At 40.6% G+C, this 20,822-nt stretch overlaps 1 protein-coding gene across 1 annotated transcript in view; it reads right to left on the bottom strand.

Moving 5' to 3' along the window:
- LOC118997821 (transient receptor potential cation channel subfamily M member 3-like) overlaps window positions 1-20,822 on the bottom strand; it is a 71,170-nt gene that overhangs the window by 4,235 nt on the left and 46,113 nt on the right. The window contains exon 5 of the mRNA XM_037061681.1: window positions 16,649-16,723. Coding sequence (XP_036917576.1) covers window positions 16,649-16,723 — 75 coding nt within the window. The remainder of the gene's footprint in view (window positions 1-16,648; window positions 16,724-20,822) is intronic.

The following is a 20,822-nucleotide window of genomic DNA, read 5'->3' as shown; positions in this document are numbered from 1 at the left end:
AATGACAAAGGCCACACAGATCATATGATTGTTGCAGCATAAGTTATTTCTAACGGAGGGTTTGAGTTTTATGTGAGCCGTGACTTCCTGAGGATTTTGAGCAATCGGGACTGTGTCTATTAGCGGTGGGTGGACATTTCTGTTTAACAGCTAACGCTGTATAGCAATAACATGAACATAATTCACTGGCCTTGCCAGCTCTGGAATTAAGTGATTCCTGATTTAGAAGTTTGTGTGAAGAATTCATATGCTTTGAAATTATGTATATGAGACCTTATTAATATGTTTTGTTTTTTATTATTTAAAATGTGCATAGTTAAGTTTTGCATAAAATTAAAAAGCAAGGAACATGTCCCCTTCATCCAATTTGTCCCTTAAATGGCCTGGTCTTTGATTCAATGGTTGACTTAACCAACAAAACACTGCTCACCATTTCCTGTTTTTGGACTATGTATTGGGGCCATAAAACTCAGCAACCACCTGAGATTGTGCATTTTTCAAATAGAACCTTACATAGACTTGGGGGACACTAGCAATTACTGTAGTGAGGGGAAGGGTAGCAGTTAAGCTATATGTCTCATTTGAATGGTCTCTTATTTACTGCCTACTTGAAAAGAAATGGCCCAGATTTGCACAATACCACAGCGTCTCACAAATAGTTCCAGATTTAGATTCTTGATGTCCTTAACTTTTACTGCCTCTCTTCTGTGGTCTGGAAATTGTGGGATGGATTGGTGAAAAGCAACATTCAAAACTATTCTTATTGATTCAGTTTAAGGTGCTTCTTACAATTAGGAATATTTCCAGGACATGAATATTCAGGTACAACTGAATATTATTATACAGAAAGAGAATGTTTAATATGCTATATATACAAAAAGAAATGTTATTGAAAATCTTTGAGCTTCTAAGGAACAGAGTGTGCCCAAGACAATATCTAGGGATGATATGAGAAAAAATGCATCTCATTTTAACTATAATATCCCTTCATTCATCTATGGAAGCAGATGTTTTATTTATTGCCCTCATGGTTTGGAGAGAGGATACAATATCCACTCAAGACAAGAGAACCATAAATGGGATGTGTCTGACTTTTCAGGGAAATGGGTAATAAACCAAAATACATTTTAGTGAATCCTGATGATGTTCCTCCATAAGGGAGTGTCACACCTACTGTGGAACAATTGTGTGTGTCATTATTACCACACTTTTTTTGTCTCTATAATTCTGCACCTAAATTGATGCTTAGGAAAGTACTTGGAATTACAAGGTGATGCAGATGCTATGAAGCAAAGTAAATACACAACAAGACGCTTCACTTTCAGGTATCCATGGTTCTCTAGTGGGGAAGAAATTCCTTGAAAGATGCCTGGGGTCTTTGCTTGTGGTTGGGACTTCATAAGGCGTAAATTTTCAACCCACTGTAGAACTAAGCAGGGGTAAAAATAATGTGAATTTATTAAACGTCTTTTCTTATCATTGCCAATCCCTATGGCAACTTCCTTATTTGTGTTTAACTTAACAGACCCATTCCATATAAAACCTTTCTATATTTAAAGCTAATATCAATATTTCAGGGAAAATGAACATGCATTTTTTATCTTGGCATTTAAAATCTCAGCACATTTGGCTGGAGATACTGTATTTTGCCCTGTATAGTGTGCACTTTTTTGTCCAAATTTTTGAGGGAAAGATAAGGATGCACATTATACATGGGTAAAATGGTTCCATGTATAATGAGCACAGAAACACAGGTGCACATTATATAGAGCAAAATATGGTATGCGGCTGTCCAGACACTGAAGATAACAGAGTTTGGATTAATGGGAACGCCTCTCTGAGACAGTGATAACAGATTGAAAGTAATGGTACATAGAATTTCTTATCCTGGGGACTGACACTATAAAATCTATTGTATTAATATAGCAAACCCCATTTCTTCTGTTTGTTTTCTATATTGTTGAAGTAATATATTTTGTGAATTATCAATGTTACAGATATTTCCATAGAAATCCTGTACTAGCCCTCACTAGTTGGCTCTTATTTTTAGCATTGTCTTCCTGCTTTGCTTTTCTGTTAAGCAATCAGAGGCCAAAAGACAGAACTGGAGAGGTAGATGAGTAGATTGAATAGGAAATCTCACAAGCCAGCCAAGGTCACTGTGGCATGTGGCCTGGAAACACTCATCATGTCTCCCCTATCCACACTCCCTTAGGGAATTGAACTATCCACAGCACAGAAAGGCCGCCTTGCTTGGCCTCTTTCAATCCTGGTTTAATTCCAGACCTACAGTGGGTTAGATTTACCTTCCTGGAATTGGAATTGATACCTTGGGCCCAAGGTGAGTAACTGGGAGACAGGTGGCCATTCGTATTTGTTGAGTAAACCCTCTATTACTGGTGGCTTTGATGGGACTGTGGGAGGGTGAATAAACAGACAAAGAAGCCTGTATGCAGGAAGAATAAAAGGGAACAGAGGGCGCCAGGGAGGAGAGAGCATGTGGTTTGAATGAGAGGGAGGCCAAGGGTATTTGTGTGAGACAGAGATTTCCAAGATTCTGGTGACTTTTCAGTCCAAGTGACAGTCACTTGGCTGTAGTTCCTACACAGAGTCCCCTATAGACCTGGGGAGATAATTGTCTCTTCTGAAGAAGGATAACATACTAAATATTTTAGGCTTTGTCAGGACAATGGGTCAAACTGAGAATAGCATGCAAATACTTATATAACAAGAGAGAAAACAAATTTAAAAAAAATTAAAGAATATATTTTAAAATACAATTAAATGTCTATTTTTGTACTACAGGTATACATACTAATGAGAAAAAGGGAATTTATGTGGATGCTGAAATTTAAATTTCAAGGAGTTTTCCTATGTCATAAAACATTTTCGATTTATTTTTAAACATTTAAAAATGAAAAAGAACATTCTTCACCCATGAGTCATATGAAAACAGGGTGGAGACACATTTCTGTCTCCTCATGAAAAAATACCCTTTTTGTATTTTGAGTGAGTTTCTTTTTATTGCTACCCAACACTTGACTCCTTAGGTTCACCTCTTCTCACTCTACAAAGCCTTCACTTGTCTTTACGTACCCTAAAAGTCCCCCTGTGAGCCTTCTCAGCATGCAGACGCCTGCGTGGGAAGAGTCCTTGAGAGGTCTTGAATAAGAAGAATTTTGGATAGCAGGGTTTTTTTTTGAGGCAGGGCTTTAAGAGGCAACATTCAAGTCAAAATTGAGCAAAGACTACCAGCTGTAGAAAGGCCAAGTGGGTCTCCCTTTTGGAGCATCAGCCGATGCTCATGTGGGAAGCTGGTTAGAGGTCACGGTGAGCTGCTCTACTTCTCTCTCTTTAAAGTACAAGATGTTGCCTGTGTTGTATAAAAAGGAACTTTACCCTAACAACAGCAGGAGAGGTTTTGGTCCCCTCTTTGGAGAGCTCTGTACCCAGTAGAGGAGAAAGCAATCACTCTTGGATTATCCTTAATTCCTAGAGAGCAGCACCGTCTTCTACATGAAACGAGGCTGGGGCCTTTGGTCCCTCCCTGGCAGCATGGGCCCCCAGACTGGGGTTTTGCCATGATTTCACTGAACATTCCTGGAAGCATTTTTTTCACACAACACCACTGCCCTCTTTACCCTACACTTTGAAAGCTTTGACCTATTTCGCACACCATCCAATTGAGATTTTCCTTAGATTGTGGGCTGTGAGCCTGGAACTGGGCTGAACCTGTTTTGTCCTTGTTCTTAGCCTTTGATTCTCAGTCCCGTTATAACTTTTACCTTCATTTATCTGCTGGCTTCCTACTGACTCCCACTTACCCCCTCAGCACGGGTGGCCAGTCTATTTTACCTTCCTGCTACTGTAAACTTTGACAGCATGGTTAGACTCCACAAAATTAATAGCGTGTTATTTGGAACCATGCACATCTTAGTAGGGCAAAAAGAAACCTTGATATAAATCGATATACCAAAAATACATTTTGATTTTCTACACATGATCTAACATACAGAGTTGGTACATAATTCACAGGGTTGCTCTGAGTAATAAAGACCTTATTATTTACAAAGTACTTAGAGCAGATCCTGGCACTTACTAAGAACAATATGTTTAAACAGATGCAAACAACGTCTTTTATTTATATTTATTAAGTTGAAATAATGTTTCTACTTTAAGTGTATAAATTATTTTTGAAGATGAAAGTAAAATTAATGCACTCTGTATGTGTAAACCAAAAAGATGCTCTGAAAAATAATCTGAAACGTGCTCTAAGTTTAAATAGTCTCTCCTGCAGAGCAGTAACATGCTTCAGAACCCAGTCCCTTTATCTTGTATCCAAATGGCTAAAACTGTCTCTTTTGGGGTAGGTGACATTTCATGTCATTCCCCAGATGCCTTCTACTAGGGGCCTCTCCTCAATTCTTCAATCGGCTTGTTAAGTCTTTTGAGTTCTGTGGGTTGGATAAAATATAAACGCCAAATAATAAGATCTATAAACCATACAACCAACTCCAAGTATATTATATGCTAATAAACTAACTTAGCTTTTGACTTAGTGAATGGGAAACAGTTATTCCCTTATGGGCAGAGAGCTCTGATTAAAATATTCTGCCATTAATGTGCATATATAACAAGTACATCCAAACAACATTCCCCATGAATCGTTTCAATAGAAAGCAAACAGCCAATCCCATGGGCTCTATGGCAAGTATCACTTTCATAAAAGAAAAGCCAGCATTATTTTCTTTGGGGCCATTGTTTGCAGGCTGAATGTTTAGATGTAACTGATCTAAGTCTACAAGAAAACTCACCCAAACAAAGCCATAGTCTTCTTAGTCTCTGCTCTGCTCGAAGCCCACATCAAAAGGCATTCACTGCCTTCTCAGATGTAAGGTAACCAGAGTGGTTCTAATTCATTTTACTTCATAATACTTTGCCCACACTCTCCTGTAATGGTGCCAGGATCTAGGCGCCCACAGCCCGTACAAGTTCCTTTGGCTTCTTGGCAGAAATTAGCCAGCAACAGAGCAGCCAAGGGAATTCTGGATTGAAAAAACATGAAAAGACCCACAGTGTGGAGCAGGGCTGGGTATGAGAGGCAGATGGCAGGAGACAGGGAAATGTTGCTGGTGGTGTGTATTCAATTACCTGTCCAAAATTATTAAAAAATCTCTTTGCATCAGTTGAGGGAGACTGCAACTACTTTTCTCTGCCTCAAATATAAAAAGGCTCTATTCTCTCTTTAAGGAATGTTCTTTTTGATTTACTTTCTGTGAGGAATGGATACTCATCCTTAAATTTTCAGACTCAAAGACAAGCTTCCTTGGGTCCCTCCCTCTGACCTCCACTAGCAGAATTAACCATCCTCATTCATGTATTACAAAGTGCATGTCAGTAGTTATGTACCTTGAAAATCTCTTGAAGTTTCATTTCATTAGTTACATGTTTGGACATCTCTTTTCTCTATTAGGTTTATCTCTGTATTCCCAGTGTATCATACCGTGCTCTACATGTAGTGGTTTATCACTAAAATTTGGGGTACAGAAGACAGGATACTGAGTTACCATCAAGTACATCCTGATTTCTCATACATTAGAGGACAATGTAGTTATTTCAACCGAAATTTTAAAATGTTTTAATAACATAAACAATTTTCCCTCAATCAACCAACTTGAGATCCAGAACACTCAGGTCTGACTTAAATTTTTATGAAATCAGGAATTACGTCAAATACCCAGGCTCTATGCTCATTGGCTTTCCTGTGGACTACTAAGATCACTGCCTGACTGATTTTCCTGCTCTCCAACAACCATCGCATAACTGCTGATTATTATCCATAAATACGCCTTGTCTGTAACAGTCCTCAGAGGATTCCCACTGCTTATGGATAAAAGCCCAAATCCTTTCGTGTGACAGACAAGCCTCCCACATTCTGGACCCAACCTTCACTTGTAGCCTCATCTCTCTCCAGAATTCTCACTCTGATTCTGGTCTCTTCGGATTATTTTCACAATCCTCAGCCTATTTTTATTTAACTCCCCATTCGCCATCCTAATTCTCATGAAGAATTTCTCGTAAGCACATCCTCGAGTTTTCTATGCTCTTTTACTCACTTGGCTTTTTGGTGAATTTGAGCAGGCTAACTAGGCTTTCTCACTGAGCCTCATGCTTCTTCCCTTTGGCATTTGCCTGTAGGAAGCCTGAGACTACGGGGCTCCTCCAAGTGGTCCTGCTGCTGAAGGTGTGTGTGGCAGGTTGGGGGTGCGAGGGGAAGGCTCACCTTGAGATGCTGCCTAAGTCAGGGGAGCCACTAAGTCCACTGGCCAACAGACTTAACACCATGACTGCTAACTTGTGCCCCAACTAAAAAATGATATTTTGAGTTCTATCAAGGGCTTGTTTTATTTCTAAAATGGTTTAGAACTTGCATGAGGAAGAGAGGTGCTATTTACTGTGGGTCCTCAGAGACCCCCAATTCAATCTTCCAAGTCCAGTTCAAATGTTACTAAATCCTGACACCTTTCCTGATTCCCTCAGGAAGTATTAATTATTCATTCTTTTGGAGTCCCATTGTTGTTGTTGTTCTTTTTTATACATTTCTTTTGGCAGTTATTTTATTTCTGCCTTATTTTCATGAAAGTTTCATCCACTGAATTATAAACTCCATGGGACAGACACCCCCATCCCTCTTAGGCAACATTCTGGTTTTCACAGTGCCTCGTGTTTAGAAGAGAGTTCAAATAAATGCTTGTGATAGAAATGCCCAGGCTCTATCCCTTGGGGCTAACACAGCTGGAAGGACAGGAATAAACTGGTAGCTGTAAAGGGACTGAGTGTCAAGCCTTAGCACAATGCCATTGACGCATACTACTGAAAGTGGAGAAGATAGCCATTTAGGTGGCCCCCTTGTGTCCTTTCTCGGGTCTTCTCTGGGTCTCCGTGGTCAGGGCCCTAGAGAAGAATGTGCTGAGTGATCTGGGTGGGCGATCACATGTCACTGGTCCATCTGGATTAAGTCTGGAAGTGTCCAGATTCTCAGGCACTTGAACAGGCAATTTCATTTCAGCTGTCTTGTACTTTTAAATGGAAGCCTTGCTATTTCTCAGAATTGGACCCAGCTAGAGTCCTATGTCCCAGCCACTGGGGAGAAAGATATAAACAAAAGTTTACATTCTTCCTCTGTGGGAAGGATGTCCCTAAAAATTATTACTTCCTCTACTTGAAATGAATAGGAAACAATATGACTGAAATTGAAACCTAAATTCTCTTTCCTCTGAGGTGATTAATACGTTCTAGCAGCTAAGGTGCTATAGGCTAGGAGCGACCTTCATTTGCCACCAAGGTTATTAAAATAGCTGACTGCCATTATCATATATAAGACAGAGGAAGGGGACTAATTATTTGGGATCAGTAAATGGTATTCCATCCAATTTGAACCAACAGTTGGGAAATATGATATTTTTATTTGATTATCTGGACATCTTTTTCAAAAGATAATGTAACTCCAATCTGATCCAGTCTTTCCTGTGACTAAATCCTTAGTAAGAAATACGGGTGACAATGCTGTGGGGGACCTTCTTTCCTCTGGCTTCCAGTTTCCATGGGGAGGAAGTTCCATTAGTGAGACACATCTAGCCCCTTCTCCTTCCCTTATTTCTGTTCATGAGTAGAATCAAGTAACCTAATCAGTGGTGTTGAATTGAGTAACTTAATTATTGGTGATTAATGCCTGTGTTTCTTGATGGGATAGAACTAATCTACTAAAAGTCTTCCGTGATGAGGATTCTGCACCCACCCTGCCTCGACCCCCTGCCCCCCATGCCCTGTGTACTAGTGCCAGTCAGTGATATTAGTAAAGGTGTCTGCTGTAAACCCAAATTTCTCTTCTGGTTCACTGGGTGGGGGCAGAGGTGAACCCATTTGGCCCTCACACTAAGTCATTATCTCCAACAACTTCATCATTAGTAAAAATGGTATTTCATTCTTCATCTGCCTGGTCCCGGTGTCTAACTCTCAGTCAATCTGAAACTTTTTTCACCAAGAGTGAAGTACAATTTATTGGGCTTCCTCAAGTTTCAACACCATGAATCGCAACATTGTCATTTCCATTTCTGCCTTTATTTTGCAGCAGCATCTAACAAACTTGAGCCTCCTGTTCAAGTTTGTGAATAGGAACTTATTTTCCAGGTGCGAATATGGCCTTCTCTGAGAGATATTTTTTTTCTTGATGTCATAGTTCCTTAAAAGAAAACAATAATTATAATATGTTTAAAAAGGTAATTACAAATAGAGTCAAAGCAAGGTTGCTTATGAATTTCAGAGCTGCTGTGAATGATTTCCCATTGTGAAGCCCACTGGGCCAATTGAGTGAAGGCCGTTTCTCTCTCCCGGAGGAGTGGTAGCCATTGCTGAGCACTTAACACGTATGGGGCACTGGGCCAGGAAGGTTGCACATGCTTACTCAATCTGCTTAACAACCCTGTGATAGAGACATTACGATCCCCATTTTGCCATTGAATGAATTGTGTGTCTGCGTGGGGCTGCAAAGAGAGACCTGTTAGGAAATGCAGAGTCTGCCCTCTGGCACTCTACTGGGTTGTGTCTCACTGGGGTGAACACATGATTGATCACACCAATATCGGGATGTTTTTGCAAGTGAAGGGGTTATCATTAATTGCTACTCTGGAGTGACAGGTGTAAAATGGAACTGGGAAAACCAGTATGTATGGTCACCCTATCTTTCTCATGTCTTAGGGTCTCAAACTCATTTCTGGCAGATTTAAAAAACTGATGTCATCATCAGGTCTTTAGAGATGGGCCTGGGTTTGCTTACTGTTCCTTTGCTGCATCTCGTCCTGCTTAAAAACGCCAAGACTCACAGATGCCCCTGCCTGATTCCTGGGACCAGGTTTCCAGCTCTATTTAAACCACAGCTGTTCATTTTCAGAGATATTCCTCTAGATGCGCAGAGGGGTGAATGCTCCAGGGAAGGATTAGATCATTAAGTGAAGGAAAATAGCAAGAACAATACCAGTGGCAGGAAAATACCAATTGAAAGTTTTTCATATGCTCTAGCATATCCATGATGGTGCTGGAAACAAATCTCTCCTACTTTTCTCTCCTATAAATAAATAAATGCCCCTTTTCGTTCTGTCACAAGCCCATCAAAGAGCATGATGAGGAATCAGGAGACAGCCATGACCCAGGGGCATGCAATGCGTATCTTGGGCCCATAATCACTGGAGGGTGTTTAGCCTTATTATCCTGCTTTTCCATGTTTGTGTGAACAGACACTTGGCTTATTCCTGCTGCTGACACCACGAATGATTTGGCTGCAATAATAAGCACGAACACCATCATTCTAGAGAGTGGGCTACCCTAGGGTGCTGTATAAGAAAGTGGCACTCTAAGCACTGCTCTGAAGAGCCTAATTCAAATGTATAAAGAACTATGGTGTGCACTGGGGTGTGAAGAAATGCCCATTTCAAGTTCTTAGCTCTTCTTATCAGTGTCTGTTCTAGGACAGTGGCTCTCAAGTTGGGCAAGTATCACACTGACCTGGAGGAGCAGATAAAGCACATAGTGCTGGGCCCCATCCCTAGAGCTTCCATGGGAATCGAGAATGTATATTTCCAACAAGTTCCTAAGTGATGCTATTGCTTCTGGTCCATGGACCACACTTTGGAAACCACTGCCCTGGCATAAAGCTGCAGGGAGAGCAGACATCCCCCGGGAAAAGAAGAAAAATCTAAGATGTGCCCCCTCAAGTTAATTAAGATGAAAGCCCATGGAGTAGGATCAAAACAACGTCCATTTTCAAGTTTATACCAGGAGTTAGCAAACTTTTTCTATAAAAGACCAGATAGTAAATATTTTCAGACTTGTAGGCCAGATGGTCTCTATTGCAAATATTCAAGTCTCACTGCATCTAAAATGAAGCCTAGATGGTACGTGAAAGAATGAGCATGGATATGGCTGTGTTCCAATAAAGCTTTATTTGCAAAGACAGATGGCACACTGGATTTGGCCCATGGGCCATAGTTTGACAACCTTTGGGTCTAATTAATGTGATAAAAATGATTCACATAAGGCAACATCTGTTAGTTTGCCAAGCCCAAGGTTGCCTATGGTTAATGAGAAACTTACCAAGTTGGAAACCTGACTATCTATGTAAGCCAAGCGCTGACACCTGTTCTAGTTGTATGTGATTGATACAATACGCCCTTACTGGGACATGTGCATTCTCCTTGTAGTTCACCCCCTAGCACCAACTAGTTCAAAAGGAATCTCTTAGTCATTCCATCCTATGTCCATAGGGGTTTTGCTGCCCTGCTGGAAATTGCTTATCTGTATTTAATAACTTGTCTACTTGCTACTATGACTAAAAGTAAATAATATCTTTTCTGTGTAGCAGACTTATTTATAGACTTATTAATTAATTCATATTTTTTAAAATTGGTTTTTCCCTGTCCTCATTTCAAAAAGGGTCCACTAGGCTGTCTTTTCTCAGGGGAGGCTTGCATTGCTGATGTGAAGATAAGACTACTCAACAATTTTTGTTAAAAGCCTAACCCACTAATGTCCTGAAGGGGGAGAAAAGAAAGAAAAGTGTTTTTGATGGGGAAAAGTGGGAGAAAATTACCCAACTCTGGGATAGGAAGAAGAGACTTGCAACAACCCTGATGGTCAGTTCCTGGGTCTCTCCTTACTTGACCTGTCAGTGGCACTTGACAAATTTTTGGCTGTTCCTTTCTCTTGGAAATAAATACAGTCTTCACTGGGTTTTCAGACAGCCCTCTCTCCTGGTTTATCTCTTACCTCACTAGCTGCTCACTCTTGATCTCCTTTGCTGGCCACTCCTTATATCCCTGATCTCTGATAGGATTGTCCCAAGGCTCAGCTCTTGATCCTCTTCTGTCCCATCATCACACACTCCTTTGGCGATCTCATCCACTCAAATGATTTCATATTCAGTCTACACACAGACAACTTTCATATTCACGTTCCAGACCAAATATCTCCACTGAAGTCACCTCACACAACTGTGCCCCTCTCAACAACTCTGCACATGCTACAAGACACCTCCAGTATGCCCAAAGCTAAACTGATATTGTCTCCTACCTACCGTCCTCATCCCCATGATCTTCCCATCCTCGTAAATGGCAACTCCACTAAAAAAAACTTGGAGTCATCTTTGATGCATCTTTTCTTTCTCATCCCCTACATCTAATTCAATGGTAAATCTTGCCTGCTCTACCTTCAAATTATAGTGAGAATGTGACTACTTTTCCCTTCCCTAACCCTAGTCTAAGCCACCACCAGCATTTGCCCCAATTATAGCCTTTCAATTAACTGGTATCTCTGCTTTCATTCCTGCTTGTAATTCAGGCTACTCTTAACTCAGGTGGTAAAACAATTCTGTTGAAATGCACAAGACCATTCATTCCTTTGCTCAAAGCTTTGCAAGCTCCCATTCCACCAGAGTGACTGTGGACATGAAAGGTCTTACAATCCTCCCTGAATCTGGACCCAGTTCCCTCTCTGGTCTCCTTTCCTATATCTCTCCTCATTGTTCATTCCACATGGGCACACAGGGATCCCAAGGTTCTTCAAATATGTCACCCCTGTTCCCTCCTCAGCACTTTCTTATTGCTATTCCCTCTTCTAGAAATGGTCTTCCCCAAGATACCACATAGCTTGCTCTCTCACTTTTTCCAAGTCTTTACTCAAATATCCCCTTTTAGTGAGGTCTTCCCACCACTCTGTTGAAATTGCTGCTCCTTTCTTTCACTCCCTTTACTGTCTTCTTTATCTCTCTCTCCCTAGAACTACCACTATGTAATACACTACATATCTTTCTTGTTTATTTGTTTGTTTATTTTCTGTCTTCTTCCACCCAAATGTAGCTCCCTAAGGGTGGGATTGGCACAGGCATCTGCTCTGTGGGGACTGTTGTGAAGTGCACCTTGGGGTGCTGATTCTGAGGCTGCACCCTAGTCACCAGTAACACCAGCTGTGGCAAAAACACCACTGGTTTTCCTCAATGCAGGCACGCCTTTGGCTGGGAGAGGCTGAGCAGGCTCAGGCAGTTAGTATATCAATGGTAACCTTGGGTGAGGGATGTTAAGAGGTATTTTAACTTCCTTTTCCAATTGTGCAGAAATATTGTAAGTATGAGAAAGGTGGGGTTAGAGAGAGGCAGGAGAAGGAAGGTGAGGGGAGAGAGAAGGAAGGAGAAAAGGAAGGGTGGAGGAAGGGAGGGAGACACAGAGAGAGAGATGGGGGAGGGATGGAGAGATGAGTGACAGGAAGGAGGAAAGAGAGAGTGGGAGGTAGGACAGAGAGGAAGGAAAGAGGGAGAGAGGGAGAGAGGAGGAGGAGAGAGGCAAAGACACCTAATAGAGATGAAGATTGATTTTACAAAAAGGAGATCGAAAGGGGTTTAGAATTAGATTTATTTGAATTAAGGAAAGATTTTACTACATGATGTTTCCTAAATACCTAAATTTATGAATAGTAATTCACACTCACTACAATGATTCTTATTCCTTGAATACTGGAACCAAATAAATCAACAGAACAAAACCAGTGCTGCTCCATGCATGGCAAAAAAGCAAATCTCAGAGCGGATTTGCAAGGGGAAGTGTGCTTCCCACGGCCCCCCAGACTCCTGATGCAGGCACGCCATGCTTAATTGCTGCTTCCTTCAGAATCTCCCCCGGCTTTCATAATAAGTTCTGATGTGCACCCGACTCAGTGTGCACTTTCTGTGTTCTCCCTCCGGATGGGAGAAATGCTGCTAATGAGGAGGGCTCAGCTCAGATTTGTTTGATGACCAGAAAAGCTGACTGTTCAATCCTCATCCTTGTGTTTTAGCAAAGGTGCACCTGTTTTTTTCCACCCTGCTTCATTCCGGAAGGAATTGCCCACAGAACCCCACGTGGACCCAGAGAGGCCAAGGCTCATTAGCTAACAACAATTGTTGATCTCTCCACCAGAGACTTAGGGCATCAGTGTTTGCCTGCAGGGTTGTGGCATGTGGCGCTCCACGCAGCTTCTGAAACGTGGCCTCCTCACAGAACAGGGACAGCCTGTTCAGTGAGGGAAAGAGCACTTGTTTGTTTCAGCCGTGGATGCCAAAAAAAAAAAAAAAATCAGCTGTTTGCTTATTTGGTCAATAATAGGGCCTAACATGTTTATTATCCTCACTTTTCTCAGGGACTAACAATCTTTAGCTAAGGGTTCAAGGTTAAAAGATTTTATTCCATTAAAATGTATGACAACTCTATTAGGGACATCTTGGGAGCACTATCCCTGGTCATTTTGCAAGCCTATGTGAATTATACTCCACTCTTAGGTCCATTCATTTCAATGGCTTGAAATGTTCCAAGTACTTTTTTTGAAGGGATGGTCAAAATATTTTCAGTCCTAGGGAGGGGCTTTGAAGGGTCCTATGATTGAATTCCCTGGCCTTAGCCATCTCAAGCAAATTAAAATCTCAGTTCACTTTTTTTGAGACTCCCCCTGGAGAATGAGATACTTTAACTTCTCTAAATATAGCTCACTGTAAAATTGCTGATTATGGCAGAAAAGCACTCAGACAGCACAAGTTTTCTCATTAACTTTAGGTTTTTTGTCTTTCTAAAGTTACCTATGCATTTCTATGAAATGGAGTGATCCTAATCTAGACTGAACACAGACATGGACGACTATCACTTTAAATAACTGAGGTAAAACCCACAGGTATTTCTTTTTCTGTGGAAATGGAAGTAATGAGCCATGATGGCATGGAGAGCTAAAAAAATGTATCCTTAATCTCTCTAAATTCACCGGATAAAAATGACTTACCAACACGAAGAGGAACACGGTAAAATTTCCCCGAGTAAACGCTTTCGTGCACACAACAGAAGCATGCGTGGTGGCCCTTGCCTGGGCACGCCCCTGTTCACGTGTCCTCCCCAAGTCTTTCTAGGCATTATCATTAGTCCTGTTTTATCATTAGTCCTTCCTTTCTGGCTTTTAATATCTAAGCTTGTCTATTATATTTTTATGTCAGACTGGGCATCAGATCTAAAAATAAGGCCAGAAAGCCAAATATCAGGGTTTACAATAAAAATTTATTAAGCACCTACCTGCATGGGCCAGGCATTGTGCTTGGCTTATAGGATGACAAAAATGGGTAAGACTCAGCCTCTGCTCACAAGGAACTCACAGTCTACAGGTGATGGGGCAGTGCAGACAGGCGGACAGACAACCGCTCTATCAGAAAGGGGCAGTGCTATGACAGAGGTTTGCATAGAGTGCTGTGGGGGTATGGAGGATGTGATGAATAACGGAGCCTAAAAGCATCATGGGGTGTGTGTGTGCGTGTGTGGTTTGTGTTCAGATTTCCTAGAAGAAAAGGTTTTTGCCAGTAAGTAGAGTAGAGGAAAGGCTGCAATTTCACCAAATGTCAAGACAGGACAAAAGCATATTTGACAAGTTATGTCATTTACAGGAGGCTGCAAATAGCTTGGAATGGGTGGAACATAAGGCCTACATGCATTATTGAAGGAGAAGAAGCTAGCAAAACAAGAGATAAAGAGATATAAAAGTTCTTTTGGTGGTGAAACAAGGAAGAGATTGGGTCCCAGAAAGGAGGTTTGTTATCGTCAAAGGAACCCGTTAGATCTGACCAGCAAAGTAAACTTCACTGACTTTGAGACCAAATGCCAGTCAAACATTTGCAACTCAAATCTTTCTGATCTGCAAGGAGATCTCAGCATTCTTCCCTGCATGTCAAAGAATCTAAGATCTTATCAGAGTAGTGGACACTTCTTGGACACTTCTTCCATTCAGGCATTTGTTTACAGGAATTGCCCCAGTGCCTGAGTGAGTAACTCTAATTCGGAAAAGTCTCTTTCTCCAAAAAGAGAGGGCTCCTGGCTTGAATTGGAAAATGAGTCAGATAAACAAGACAGGCAAACCTTAAGAAATCCATATCACTAAAATTTGTTCTACTCTTCCAATGTTTTTGTTTGACTCTATTGTTGTCTTGATTGACAAAGAGACTTTCCATTAACTAGCATGACAAATATTTCAGTGACACAGACAACTGTGTCAAGCCAAGATGAAGAGAGAGTAGATGTTTAAACTGCGCTGTCTTCTTCACTCAACTTATTCTTTAGAGGGAAAATTCTTTAAAAGGCAGAGAGAACTTTGAAAAGCACATTCAGTTGAAAACATCTGAAAAATGTCAATTCATCACATCTAAAGTTCACTGATTATGAATTTGGCATTTGTATTTTGGATGGTCTTTGACTTGATTGGTTTCTACCAGCAGTAAAAAGTCTGAATGATTGGGCTGAACAAGTTAGAACACCCACAGATGGCAATGATATGTTCTTGATACACATGTAACCTGCCCAGAGAAAGTTTAGCTTCCCTTTCAAGTCTTGTGATTTGAACCCAGGCCTGTCAGTCTATGAAAATATACATTCACTGCTTCTTACTTTCAGAATTCCCTGGGTGAAGTTCTACTATGACCTCTAACTTACAGAGTTGTTATTTGTCTCATGGAACAGTTATGGGCTCAAAGATGGAAAATTTCATGTCATGGTTACCCCAATGCATTTGATGATGGTGCAATGATCAAAAAGATGCTGGTGATGACAATTGAACGTCCCTTTGCCTTCCCAGCCTCCTTCATATATTCTCAGGCATAGGATGACAAAGGGAAGTCCACGAGTCACATGAAGAAAGACGGTAGCCATGGGAACAGGAACAGGAGCTCCTCTGTGTGTCTCCACCCCACCCTCCAGGCCATCATACCATCCTACCTCCCCCTCATGCCGTAGCCTTGCGTTCCTCCACTATCTTTCTACTGATCACCATCCTCTGCCCAAAGCCCTTCCAATGACTAATTCCAACTAAACCAATGCTCAAAAATGTGTCTGGCCTAGTTTGTGTTCACATACAGTGGTATCTCAGGACTCATTGTTAATTTGTTCTGGAGCCTGTGATGAGTCCTGAAACCCATGAGTACTGAATAATGAAACATTGTCTCTTGTAGGATGGTGTAGTGACGCATACGAGTTCTAGCAAGTGTGACAAGTCCCAAGCAAGCGACAAGTGCGGAAGCATTTTTTTCTTGTCAAAATGCAAGAGCACAGAGTTTGATGAGATCTCTGAAATGATGAATACTGAAGTATGACTGTAGTTATTGAATAAATAATGCCCTACAAATCCTCCAATGTAACAGAATATTGGGGGAGTGTCTTGTTGAATGAAATAACTCTTCTGTAGGGAGAAAGGAGCAAGTGGTTTAGAATCACATCAGCCTAGGAAGATAATAATGCCCTCCTTGAATATTTTTGTATTAAAAGAGGTAATATGTATAAAAATGCCACGCATGGTGCCTGGAACATGTGAGGACCTCAATAAATGCTCATTTCCATCCATCCTATCTTATGTATATTTTAGGATAATAAATAATAGGGAGTAACTAATCTCTGATGTGTTTGGATGTTTTAGAAGAGACAAAGATAAACAACAGTCACTGGAAAGGATATTGTTAGAAATTTCTAAAAGAAATAAATGTTTCTATGGTTACTTTTCTTGGTTGGGGTTTAAGAGGAAATTCATGTTGTCCATCAGTTATACTTACCAATTTGGTCTAATTGGCAACTACCCCAAAATGAATAAAACAAGCGGGAATCAAGAGAGAAAAACGGCAGGCATCCTGTCAAAAAATAAAATCTTTGAAATTTCTACAACCCAATGGTTGGATACACATTTTATTAAAGCAGACTGATCACCCAATTTATATAAATTTACACATGTGATGGCAACACAAGTTGCACATTCAGACATATGCCCAGCATCAAGTAGCCCTCCTGCACCACCTACAGAAGTCTCATCACTTCCTCAGTTCTGTACATAGGTCCTTAAAATCCACATTCCCTCTTCTGGAGGAAGTATCCTTCACTACTCTGTTTCAGCCTAGAGGATTGCGGTGGTGGACCAAGGGTTGAGTACCGTTCATGTACAGTGACTGAAACAATACTTAGTATTTAGTAAACTCCTCAAGAAATGTGAATTGCAATATTACTTATAATAATCACAAATCTTTCAAATCTGTGTCTTTCAAGACTGAACCAGAACTGGATGCTCCCTTCCCTACTTTTAAAAACATCTTTCTAATTTCTGGAGGTATGTGTACTATTCTCAGGTAATTAGCTACTTTTGACCTAAAAGAAGCACTTTTCTCTTTTCAAAGACAAATTGAAATGAATGTCCACATGTCGCTCAATATACATAATATTATTTACTGAAGAGATTCCCACATTTCCTTTTCTTCTCTTTCTCTGGTTGGCTCAGAAAGTGACTAATTAGAGAGATAAATAGATATAATCATATATATATATATAAGTTATACCTATGTCATATATATCCTTATCATCTTTCTTTTTATTTTTCTATCTCTTTATCTTCAAAAAGTCATCAAAGCTATTTCATTATAATAGGTTTCCTACCAATTTGGCTATTCTACCCCTCACTGAATGATAAATTTAATGGTAAATCATGTCTCTGGAGTTGTTAACTTACTGAATAAGCTAGCTTTTGGCTAGATGACTCAGGCAGTTTCTCATTTTCAAAGGTAGGCTTCAGAGGAGAATCCCATGAGCTTGAGTGGTTCTGCTCTGCCCATTTTTTGTTCCTTCCCTAAAAACAACCTCTATAGAGGGCCCTAGACCTTCAAGTTAGGTCTTCTGGCCCTAGCTTCCAAGCCGACCTTGTAGAGCAGCCTCAAACTGTGGCAGGTGTTGACAGTTGGTGGTTGGGCAGGGGTAGATGATTGGTGACCAGCATTGTAGGGTCTCACCCCACTTTTCATGGAACTTGGTAAATTCTCACTGCCCATAACCTGGCAGAGTTGCCTTTCATAAGGATGTACTCATTGGGAAAAGTAGAAAGCAATGTCCCTCGAAGCATAAAATATAAGATTTGTTCCTTTGGATTCTTAATAGTTTGAAAAATAACAAACCAAGAGTGACTACTGTATATTTTCCAGAAAGTTACTAATTAGCACGTCCCTGAGAACATAAATTCAGCTTGTGAGCACAGGTCTCTGTGGGCTGTTCTGCCGCAGTGTGCAACAATTAGACCACTTGCTAAATACTGTGAGCGAAGCCTCAAATAGACACCAACACAAACCCTGTTGGAAATGTGGCATGAGCATTTGTTTATGGAGACACACGCACATTGGCTTAGCTATGTTTTTCCTGCAGAGGGAACAGTGCAGTCGTGTTTTCAGTTTCTTTCTTTATCCCCCCCAGTTACCAAATCCTAGTGAACAAAAGTTACCATAACATTTTAGAAAGATCAACCACAGTCTGGATATCAGGTATCTATCGGTTGTGACCCCAAATGTCTTGATATTTCCTCAATTACCCTTCAGGACATAGTGGAAGGAATGTTCTCAAGAGGAGAAGGAGGGAATAAAAGCATAAGGATTTTACATCAAATGAGCTTGATGCCCTAGGAATCCTGTTTTTGCTCCTTGCTCAGGTGCCTGGAAAACCTTTTTCTGATTTGGGTTTCTCTGGTGCCAAATGAAATGAAATAAGAAAAATATGTCCCAAGCTAAGGCTGTGACCATGCCGAGCAAAGAGCTGCAGACTGGAAGTACAGAGCTCTGGGTTCAGATAAAGGCGGCCCACTTAATTCACTGAGTAAGTTTAGGCAGGCCACTGACCTTTTCCGAGTGGACTTTCCTATCTGAAAAATTAAGGCAGTGAACTGATGGAATATTTGTCTATCTATCTATCATCTATCTATCTATGTATCTATCTATCTATAGATATACCTATATATATATCAATAGTACATTCATATAGAATAATAGTGCATATTATTCTATAATTTACCTTCCTATATAAGGAAGGTAAATTATAGAATATAATTAACTCTTAAGAAGAGTTGATAAAAGGTAAACAATAAAACAGAGATAACTTTTTCTTTGAACTTTATGATAGTATTTCCTAAAAAAATTAATCCTAGTTTACATGTAATGCTAGTTTATATTTGCAACAGAAAATTTGCATATTCAGGAAGGATAAATGATTTAATGAAAATAAAATACATTTAATTAGACCACACGCTGTTCACTATATTTCTGGGTGTTGAAAAATTTCTCCTATATCCATTGCCATTATTGCCTGCATTGCACCTATCAAAATCTTCCTTAAAATACTTTGGCCTTGTACTCTTATGAACTGCCCCTCATGTGCTCTCTGTTCGAATTCCTATTGTACTTTTCATCACTGAAGGGCATTTAACACTTGCTGCTTTGTAGTGCGGCTCTTTGTGTACCGGGAGGCAGCAGAACACAGTGCTTGGGGCACTGACGCAGTCTGACCTTGGGGCTGGTACTTGATTTCTCTGCCTCTCGGTTTTCTTTTTGAACCTTGGGGGTAACAATAATGGTACCCACTTCATAGGGTTATTATTATTATTATTATTTTTAATTTTAATTGTTGTTCAAGTACAGTTTTCTGCCTTTTACTCCCATCCCAGCAGAGGGTTATTATTATTATTATTATTTTTAATTTTAATTGTTGTTCAAGTACAGTTTTCTGCCTTTTACTCCCATCCCAGCAGAGGGTTGTTCTAAGAACTAAATAGCTTTTTTTCTTGTAAAGTGTTGAGAATAGCACTCAGTGAACACGAATTATTAATGCGTCTGTAAAACTCTAAGTTCTTCGAGGGTGAGCTTGGTCTTATTTATCTTGTACCCCCTACAGCGCTTTGTGTATTGCAAGCACACAAGCCAAACGCTGGTAGAGTAAGAGAAGCACTGTCACGGGGAAATGTATAAGACAGAAACCAGTTTATTTTAAATGAAAGGTAGTTTGAGTTCTCATTTTTTGTCACATTTTGAAAAGCCGAGGAACTCCTGATAGGTACTTTGGCTCCATACGAAGCACCTTAAAAGTACAGAGGAATGAAGACTAGAACGGGGGCCACTGTTGCCACAGTGAGCACTACAATCTTCAGCATGAAACAGCTGTTGAATGAGCTGTTGAGCGAGCCAGTTCCCACCACAGGGAGCAGGACCCAGAGAGGAGGGGCATGGCACCCCCTGGGGCGTGATGAAGGACAGACAATTCCAACTCTAGGAGACTGTACTCATGTCAGAGATACAACAGGAGGGAATCTTCAGTAGCCCTATTATGTTAAGATAGCTGGTTATGACTAAGGATCGGGGATAAATTTAGGCTGTTTTGTCACTCACCAACTCCTAAGAGGGAAGATAATTTTACTTTTAGTTTAGGTATTATCAAATTTAAGCATCAAACCTGTTTCCCTGGTCTCATAATTTTTACACATACCCTTTTTATAGGATTAGATAGGATTATTCTCTATCATGTGTCCTTAACCAGTCTCTTCCCTTAGGTTTTCTGACTTGACTCTTTCCTTTTGTCTTAGGAGCGGAGGATTGCCAGCAGGCTGAGTGAGCAAGACGTGACCAGGTATGCCAAACACAGTCATGCTGGCTCCTTATACACAGATCAAGAATGACACAGTATATGCACTTGGGGGAAGAAGGCACTAAACTCCTACCTTACATGGATGGGCTGACCACTTCCGAGTGCTTTCTTTCTTCCTCCCTCCCACCCTTCCCCATTCCTTTCTTCCCATCTTTCTTCCCTCTCCCCTTCCCTCCCCCTCCCTCCCCCTCCTCTCCTCTCTTCTTTCCCCACCTTTTTTTCTATTATAAAATATATAGTTACTCATTGTAAAAAACAATGTTAAGTTTTTAAAAGGTGTAAGTGAAA

Source organism: Sturnira hondurensis, unplaced genomic scaffold (genome assembly GCF_014824575.4).
Source record: "Sturnira hondurensis isolate 20B ecotype Veracruz unplaced genomic scaffold, ASM1482457v3 Scaffold0013515, whole genome shotgun sequence".
In the NCBI taxonomy this organism is placed as follows: domain Eukaryota; kingdom Metazoa; phylum Chordata; class Mammalia; order Chiroptera; family Phyllostomidae; genus Sturnira; species Sturnira hondurensis.
Note: the sequence above shows the minus strand (reverse complement) of the source record. Positions and strands in the feature narration are given on the sequence as shown.